Source organism: Eucyclogobius newberryi, unplaced genomic scaffold, assembly GCF_026437365.1.
Source record: "Eucyclogobius newberryi isolate DKJ021-1_F unplaced genomic scaffold, fEucNew1.0.hap1 SCAF_134, whole genome shotgun sequence".
Taxonomy (NCBI): Eukaryota; Metazoa; Chordata; class Actinopteri; order Gobiiformes; family Gobiidae; genus Eucyclogobius; species Eucyclogobius newberryi.
In genome coordinates this window covers 83,715-92,500 of record NW_027315762.1, presented here as the reverse complement: position 1 = coordinate 92,500, position 8,786 = coordinate 83,715, and the positions used below count along the sequence as shown (strand labels likewise).

The following is an 8,786-nucleotide window of genomic DNA, read 5'->3' as shown; positions in this document are numbered from 1 at the left end:
AGCTCCTCTAGAACCATAGAAATGCACCAAATACAAGCTCTAGAACCAGAGAAATGCACCGGGTACAAGCTCCTCTAGAACCAGAGAAATGCACCAAATACAAGCTCCAGAACCAGAGAAATGCACCGAATACAAGCTCTTCTAGAACCAAAGAAATGCATCAAACACAAGCTCTAGAACCAGAGAAATGCACCAAATACAAGCTTGACGCGGCGCAGAGTGACCTCGACGCGGCGCAGAGTGACCTCACCTCCCACAGATGCCTGGAGTTCCTGAGCACGCCGCTGTGGATCTTGTCGAGCAGCAACGGGACGCCCTGAAACGGGCCGATCCACGTGCCCTGAGGGATCCTCTGGGCCGCGCAGATCCCATAACCCAGACCAGGAACTGTGCTGGTGCAGAGGCACACCTGGAACACAGCACAGACATGACTGTAGAGACACAGAGGAAGACCTGGAAGTTGTTGCGTGTTGTTCGTCTGCGTGTTGCTCGTCTGCGTGTTGTTCGTCTGTGTGTTGCTCGTCTGCGTGTTGCTCGTCTGCGTGTTGCTCAACTGCGTGTTGCTCGTCTGCGTGTTGCTCAACTGCGTCTTGTTCGTCTGTGTGTTGCTCGTCTGCGTGTTGCTCGTCTGCGTGTTGTTCGTCTGCGTGTTGTTCGTCTGCGTCTGCGTCTTGTTCGTCTGCGTCTGCGTGTTGCCCGTCTGCGTGTTGCCCGTCTGCGTGTTGTTCGTCTGCGTGTTGCTCGTCTGCGTATTGCTCGTCTGCGTATTGCTCGTCTGCGTGTTGTTCGTCTGCGTGTTGGTCGTCTGCGTGTTGCTCGTCTGCTTGTTGCTCGTCTGCGTGTTGCTCGTCTGCTTGTTGCTCGTCTCTGTGTTGCTTGTCTGCGTGTTGCTCGTCTGCGTGTTGCTCGTCTGCTTGTTGCTCGTCTGAGTGTTGCTCATCTGTGTGTTGCTCGTCTGCTTGTTGCTCGTCTGCGTGTTGCTCGTCTGCTTGTTGCTCGTCTCTGTGTTGCTTGTCTGCGTGTTGCTCGTCTGCGTGTTGCTCGTCTGCTTGTTGCTCGTCTGCTTGTTGGTCGTCTGTGTCTTTTTCGTCAGTGTGTTGCTCGTCTGCTTGTTGCTCGTCTGCGTGTTGCTCGTCTGCTTGTTGCTTGTCTGCTTGTTGCTCGTCTGCTTGTTGCTCGTCTGCTTGTTGCTCGTCTGAGTGTTGCTCGTCTGCTTGTTGGTCGTCTGTGTCTTTTTCGTCAGTGTGTTGCTCGTCTGCTTGTTGCTCGTCTGCGTGTTGCTCGTCTGCTTGTTGCTTGTCTGCTTGTTGCTCGTCTGCTTGTTGCTCGTCTGCGTGTTGCTCGTCTGCGTGTTGCTCGTCTGCTTGTTGCTCGTCTGCGTGTTGCTCGTCTGCTTGTTGCTCGTCTGCGTGTTGCTCGTCTGCGTGTTGCTCGTCTGCTTGTTGCTCGTCTGAGTGTTGCTCGTCTGCTTGTTGCTCGTCTGCGTGTTGCTCGTCTGCTTGTTGCTCGTCTGCGTGTTGCTCGTCTGCTTGTTGCTCGTCTGCTTGTTGCTCGTCTGCTTGTTGCTCGTCTGCGTGTTGCTCGTCTGTGTGTTGCTCGTCTGCGTGTTGCTCGTCTGCGTGTTGTTCGTCTGTGTGTTGCTCGTCTGCTTGTTGCTCGTCTGAGTGTTGCTCATCTGTGTGTTGCTCGTCTGCGTGTTGCTCGTCTGCGTGTTGCTCGTCTGCGTGTTGCTCGTCTGCTTGTTGCTCGTCTGAGTGTTGCTCGTCTGCGTGTTGCTCGTCTGCTTGTTGCTCGTCTGAGTGTTGCTCGTCTGCTTGTTGCTCGTCTGCGTGTTGCTCGTCTGCTTGTTGCTCGTCTGCGTGTTGCTCGTCTGCTTGTTGCTCGTCTGCTTGTTGCTCGTCTGCTTGTTGCTCGTCTGCGTGTTGCTCGTCTGTGTGTTGCTCGTCTGCTTGTTGCTCGTCTGCTTGTTGCTCGTCTGTGTCTTGTTCGTCTCTGTGTTGCTCGTCTGCGTGTTGCTCGTCTGCTTGTTGCTCGTCTGCGTGTTGCTCGTCTGCTTGTTGCTCGTCTCTGTGTTGCTCGTCTGCTTGTTGCTCGTCTGCGTGTTGCTCGTCTGCGTGTTGCTCGTCTGCTTGTTGCTCGTCTGCTTGTTGCTCGTCTGCGTGTTGCTCGTCTCTGTGTTGTTCGTCTGGGTGTTGGTCGTCTGCGTGTTGCTCGTCTCTGTGTTGCTCGTCTGCGTGTTGCTCGTCTGCTTGTTGCTCGTCTGCGTGTTGCTCGTCTCTGTGTTGCTCGTCTGCGTGTTGCTCGTCTGCTTGTTGCTCGTCTGCTTGTTGCTCGTCTGCTTGTTGCTCGTCTGCTTGTTGCTCGTCTGTGTTGCTCGTCTGCGTGTTGCTCGTCTGCGTGTTGCTCGTCTGCTTGTTGCTCGTCTCTGTGTTGCTCGTCTGCGTGTTGCTCGTCTGTGTGTTGCTCGTCTGCTTGTTGCTCGTCTGCTTGTTGCTCGTCTGTGTCTTGTTCGTCTCTGTGTTGCTCGTCTGCGTGTTGCTCGTCTGCTTGTTGCTCGTCTGAGTGTTGCTCGTCTGCGTGTTGCTCGTCTGCTTGTTGCTCGTCTCTGTGTTGCTCGTCTGCGTGTTGCTCGTCTGCGTGTTGCTCGTCTGCTTGTTGCTCGTCTGCTTGTTGCTCGTCTGTGTCTTGTTCCTCTGTGTGTTGCTCGTCTCTGTGTTGCTCGTCTGCGTGTTGCTCGTCTCTGTGTTGTTCGTCTGGGTGTTGGTCGTCTGCGTGCTGCTCGTCTGCGTGTTGCTCGTCTGCGTGTTGCTCGTCTGCTTGTTGCTCGTCTCTGTGTTGCTCGTCTGCGTGTTGCTCGTCTGCGTGTTGCTCGTCTGCTTGTTGCTCGTCTGCTTGTTGCTCGTCTGAGTGTTGCTCGTCTGCGTGTTGCCCGTCTGCTTGTTGCTCGTCTGCTTGTTGCTCGTCTGCTTGTTGCTCGTCTGAGTGTTGCTCGTCTGCGTGTTGCTCGTCTCTGTGTTGCCCGTCTGCTTGTTGCTCGTCTGCTTGTTGCTCGTCTCTGTGTTGCTCGTCTGCTTGTTGCTCATCTGAGTGTTGCTCGTCTGCGTGTTGACCGTCTGCGTGTTGCTCGTCTGCTTGTTGCTCATCTCTGTGTTGCTCATCTGCTTGTTGCTCGTCTGCTTGTTGCTCGTCTGAGTGTTGCTCGTCTGCGTGTTGCCCGTCTGCTTGTTGCTCGTCTGCTTGTTGCTCGTCTGAGTGTTGCTCGTCTGCGTGTTGCCCGTCTGCTTGTTGCTCATCTGCTTGTTGCTCGTCTGCTTGTTGTTCGTCTGCATGTTGCTCGTCTGCGTGTTGCTCAACTGCGTGTTGTTCGTCTGCGTGTTGCTCGTCTGCGTGTTGTTCGTCTGCGTGTTGCTCGTCTGCGTGTTGTTCGTCTCCGTGTTGTTCGTCTGCGTGTTGTCGTCTGCGTGTTGTTTGTCTGCGTATTGCTCGTCTGCTTGTTGCTCGTCTGCGTGTTGCTCGTCTGCTTGTTGCTCGTCTGCTTGTTGCTCGTCTCTGTGTTGCTCGTCTGCGTGTTGCTCGTCTGCGTGTTGCTCGTCTGCTTGTTGCTCGTCTGCTTGTTGCTCGTCTGAGTGTTGCTCGTCTGCGTGTTGCTCGTCTGCTTGTTGCTCGTCTGAGTGTGGCTCGTCTGTGTGTTGCTCGTCTCTGTGTTGCTCGTCTGCTTGTTGCTCGTCGCTGTGTTGCTCGTCTGCGTGCTGCTCGTCTGCTTGTTGCTCGTCTGCGTGTTGCTCATCTGTGTCTTGTTCGTCTGTGTGTTGCTCGTCTGTGTCTTGCTCGTCTGTGTCTTGTTCGTCTGCGTGTTGCTCGTCTGCTTGTTGCTCGTCTGCGTGTTGCTCGTCTGCGTGTTGCTCGTCTGCGTGTTGCTCGTCTGCGTGTTGCTCGTCTGCTTGTTGCTCGTCTGCTTGTTGCTCGTCTGTGTGTTGCTCGTCTGCGTGTTGCTCGTCTGCGTGTTGTTCGTCTGCGTGTTGCTCGTCTGCGTGTTGCTCGTCTGCTTGTTGCTCGTCTGAGTGTTGTTCGTCTGTGTGTTGCTCGTCTGCGTGTTGTTCGTCTGTGTGTTGCTCGTCTGCGTGTTGCTCGTCTGCGTGTTGCTCGTCTGCGTGTTGCTCGTCTGTGTGTTGCTCGTCTGCGTGTTGCTCGTCTGCGTGTTGCTCGTCTGCGTGTTGCTCGTCTGCGTGTTGCTCGTCTGCGTGTTGCTCGTCTGAGTGTTGCTCGTCTCTGTCTTGCTCGTCTGTGTCTTGTTCGTCTGCGTGTTGCTCGTCTGCGTGTTGCTCGTCTGCGTGTTGCTCGTCTGCGTGTTGCTCGTCTGCGTGTTGCTGGTCTGCGTGTTGCTCGTCTGCGTGTTGCTCGTCTGCGTGTTGCTCGTCTGCTTGTTGCTCGTCTCTGTGTTGCTCGTCTGCGTGTTGCTCGTCTGTGTGTTGCTCGTCTGCGTGTTGCTCGTCTGCGTGTTGCTCGTCTGCGTGTTGCTCGTCTGCATGTTGCTCGTCTGCGTGTTGCTCGTCTGAGTGTTGCTCGTCTCTGTCTTGCTCGTCTGTGTCTTGTTCGTCTGCGTGTTGCTCGTCTGCGTGTTGCTCGTCTGCGTGTTGCTCGTCTGCGTGTTGCTCGTCTGCGTGTTGCTCGTCTGCGTGTTGCTCGTCTGCGTGTTGCTGGTCTGCGTGTTGCTCGTCTGCGTGTTGCTCGTCTGCGTGTTGCTCGTCTGCGTGTTGCTCGTCTGCTTGTTGCTCGTCTCTGTGTTGCTCGTCTGCGTGTTGCTCGTCTGCGTGTTGCTGGTCTGCGTGTTGCTCGTCTGCGTGTTGCTCCTCTGCGTGTTGCTCGTCTGCGTGTTGCTCGTCTGCTTGTTGCTCGTCTGCGTGTTGCTCGTCTGTGTGTTGCTCGTCTGTGTCTTGTTCGTCTGCGTGTTGCTCGTCTCTGTGTTGCCCGTCTGCTTGTTGCTCGTCTGCTTGTTGCTCGTCTCTGTGTTGCTCGTCTGCTTGTTGCTCATCTGAGTGTTGCTCGTCTGCGTGTTGACCGTCTGCGTGTTGCTCGTCTGCTTGTTGCTCATCTCTGTGTTGCTCATCTGCTTGTTGCTCGTCTGCTTGTTGCTCGTCTGCGTGTTGCTCGTCTGCGTGTTGCTCGTCTGCTTGTTGCTCGTCTGCTTGTTGCTCGTCTGCGTGTTGCTCGTCTCTGTGTTGTTCGTCTGGGTGTTGGTCGTCTGCGTGTTGCTCGTCTCTGTGTTGCTCGTCTGCGTGTTGCTCGTCTGCTTGTTGCTCGTCTGCGTGTTGCTCGTCTCTGTGTTGCTCGTCTGCATGTTGCTCGTCTGCTTGTTGCTCGTCTGCTTGTTGCTCGTCTGCTTGTTGCTCGTCTGTGTCTTGCTCGTCTCTGTGTTGCTCGTCTGCGTGTTGCTCGTCTGCTTGTTGCTCGTCTCTGTGTTGCTCGTCTGCGTGTTGCTCGTCTGCTTGTTGCTCGTCTGCTTGTTGCTCGTCTGCTTGTTGCTCGTCTGCTTGTTGCTCGTCTGTGTTGCTCGTCTGCGTGTTGCTCGTCTGCGTGTTGCTCGTCTGCTTGTTGCTCATCTCTGTGTTGCTCGTCTGCGTGTTGCTCGTCTGTGTGTTGCTCGTCTGCTTGTTGCTCGTCTGCTTGTTGCTCGTCTGTGTCTTGTTCGTCTCTGTGTTGCTCGTCTGCGTGTTGCTCGTCTGCTTGTTGCTCGTCTGAGTGTTGCTCGTCTGCGTGTTGCTCGTCTGCTTGTTGCTCGTCTCTGTGTTGCTCGTCTGCGTGTTGCTCGTCTGCGTGTTGCTCGTCTGCTTGTTGCTCGTCTGCTTGTTGCTCGTCTGTGTCTTGTTCCTCTGCGTGTTGCTCGTCTCTGTGTTGTTCGTCTGGGTGTTGGTCGTCTGCGTGCTGCTCGTCTGCGTGTTTCTCGTCTGCGTGTTGCTCGTCTGCTTGTTGCTCGTCTCTGTGTTGCTCGTCTGCGTGTTGCTCGTCTGCTTGTTGCTCGTCTGCTTGTTGCTCGTCTGAGTGTTGCTCGTCTGCTTGTTGCTCGTCTGCTTGTTGCTCGTCTGAGTGTTGCTCGTCTGAGTGTTGCTCGTCTGCGTGTTGCCCGTCTGCTTGTTGCTCGTCTGCTTGTTGCTCGTCTGCTTGTTGCTCGTCTGAGTGTTGCTCGTCTGCGTGTTGCTCGTCTCTGTGTTGCCCGTCTGCTTGTTGCTCGTCTGCTTGTTGCTCGTCTCTGTGTTGCTCGTCTGCTTGTTGCTCATCTGAGTGTTGCTCGTCTGCGTGTTGACCGTCTGCGTGTTGCTCGTCTGCTTGTTGCTCATCTCTGTGTTGCTCATCTGCTTGTTGCTCGTCTGCTTGTTGCTCGTCTGAGTGTTGCTCGTCTGCGTGTTGCCCGTCTGCTTGTTGCTCGTCTGCTTGTTGCTCGTCTGAGTGTTGCTCGTCTGCGTGTTGCCCGTCTGCTTGTTGCTCATCTGCTTGTTGCTCGTCTGCTTGTTGTTCGTCTGCATGTTGCTCGTCTGCGTGTTGCTCAACTGCGTGTTGTTCGTCTGCGTGTTGCTCGTCTGCGTGTTGTTCGTCTGCGTGTTGCTCGTCTGCGTGTTGTTCGTCTCCGTGTTGTTCGTCTGCGTGTTGTCGTCTGCGTGTTGTTTGTCTGCGTATTGCTCGTCTGCTTGTTGCTCGTCTGCGTGTTGCTCGTCTGCTTGTTGCTCGTCTGCTTGTTGCTCGTCTCTGTGTTGCTCGTCTGCGTGTTGCTCGTCTGCGTGTTGCTCGTCTGCTTGTTGCTCGTCTGCTTGTTGCTCGTCTGAGTGTTGCTCGTCTGCGTGTTGCTCGTCTGCTTGTTGCTCGTCTGAGTGTGGCTCGTCTGTGTGTTGCTCGTCTCTGTGTTGCTCGTCTGCTTGTTGCTCGTCTCTGTGTTGCTCGTCTGCGTGCTGCTCGTCTGCTTGTTGCTCGTCTGCGTGTTGCTCGTCTGCTTGTTGCTCGTCTGCGTGTTGCTCATCTGTGTCTTGTTCGTCTGTGTGTTGCTCGTCTGTGTCTTGCTCGTCTGTGTCTTGTTCGTCTGCGTGTTGCTCGTCTGCTTGTTGCTCGTCTGCGTGTTGCTCGTCTGCGTGTTGCTCGTCTGCGTGTTGCTCGTCTGCGTGTTGCTCGTCTGCTTGTTGCTCGTCTGCTTGTTGCTCGTCTGTGTGTTGCTCGTCTGCGTGTTGCTCGTCTGCGTGTTGTTCGTCTGCGTGTTGCTCGTCTGCGTGTTGCTCGTCTGCTTGTTGCTCGTCTGAGTGTTGTTCGTCTGTGTGTTGCTCGTCTGCGTGTTGTTCGTCTGTGTGTTGCTCGTCTGCGTGTTGCTCGTCTGCGTGTTGCTCGTCTGCGTGTTGCTCGTCTGTGTGTTGCTCGTCTGCGTGTTGCTCGTCTGCGTGTTGCTCGTCTGCGTGTTGCTCGTCTGCGTGTTGCTCGTCTGCGTGTTGCTCGTCTGAGTGTTGCTCGTCTCTGTCTTGCTCGTCTGTGTCTTGTTCGTCTGCGTGTTGCTCGTCTGCGTGTTGCTCGTCTGCGTGTTGCTCGTCTGCGTGTTGCTCGTCTGCGTGTTGCTCGTCTGCGTGTTGCTGGTCTGCGTGTTGCTCGTCTGCGTGTTGCTCGTCTGCGTGTTGCTCGTCTGCTTGTTGCTCGTCTCTGTGTTGCTCGTCTGCGTGTTGCTCGTCTGTGTGTTGCTCGTCTGCGTGTTGCTCGTCTGCTTGTTGCTCGTCTGTGTCTTGTTCCTCTGTGTGTTGCTCGTCTCTGTGTTGCTCGTCTGCGTGTTGCTCGTCTCTGTGTTGTTCGTCTGGGTGTTGGTCGTCTGCGTGCTGCTCGTCTGCGTGTTGCTCGTCTGCGTGTTGCTCGTCTGCTTGTTGCTCGTCTCTGTGTTGCTCGTCTGCGTGTTGCTCGTCTGCTTGTTGCTCGTCTGCTTGTTGCTCGTCTGAGTGTTGCTCGTCTGCGTGTTGCCCGTCTGCTTGTTGCCCGTCTGCTTGTTGCTCGTCTGCTTGTTGCTCGTCTGAGTGTTGCTCGTCTGAGTGTTGCTCGTCTGCGTGTTGCCCGTCTGCTTGTTGCTCGTCTGCTTGTTGCTCGTCTGCTTGTTGCTCGTCTGAGTGTTGCTCGTCTGCGTGTTGCTCGTCTCTGTGTTGCCCGTCTGCTTGTTGCTCGTCTGCTTGTTGCTCGTCTCTGTGTTGCTCGTCTGCTTGTTGCTCATCTGAGTGTTGCTCGTCTGCGTGTTGACCGTCTGCGTGTTGCTCGTCTGCTTGTTGCTCATCTCTGTGTTGCTCATCTGCTTGTTGCTCGTCTGCTTGTTGCTCGTCTGAGTGTTGCTCGTCTGCGTGTTGCCCGTCTGCTTGTTGCTCATCTGCTTGTTGCTCGTCTGCTTGTTGTTCGTCTGCATGTTGCTCGTCTGCGTGTTGCTCAACTGCGTGTTGTTCGTCTGCGTGTTGCTCGTCTGCGTGTTGTTCGTCTGCGTGTTGCTCGTCTGCGTGTTGTTCGTCTCCGTGTTGTTCGTCTGCGTGTTGTCGTCTGCGTGTTGTTTGTCTGCGTATTGCTCGTCTGCTTGTTGCTCGTCTGCGTGTTGCTCGTCTGCTTGTTGCTCGTCTGCTTGTTGCTCGTCTCTGTGTTGCTCGTCTGCGTGTTGCTCGTCTGCGTGTTGCTCGTCTGCTTGTTGCTCGTCTGCTTGTTGCTCGTCTGAGTGTTGCTCGTCTGCGTGTTGCTCGTCTGCGTGTTGCTCGTCTGCTTGTTGCTCGTCTGCGTGTTGCTCGTCTGCGTGT

The 8,786-nt window shown here is 55.3% G+C and overlaps 1 protein-coding gene across 1 annotated transcript in view; it reads right to left on the bottom strand.

Annotated features, from left to right (window-relative positions):
- Nucleotides 1-8,786, bottom strand: part of prdm6 (PR domain containing 6) — a 192,854-nt gene that overhangs the window by 124,558 nt on the left and 59,510 nt on the right. The window contains exon 4 of the mRNA XM_072443914.1: nucleotides 251-409. Coding sequence (XP_072300015.1) covers nucleotides 251-409 — 159 coding nt within the window. The remainder of the gene's footprint in view (nucleotides 1-250; nucleotides 410-8,786) is intronic.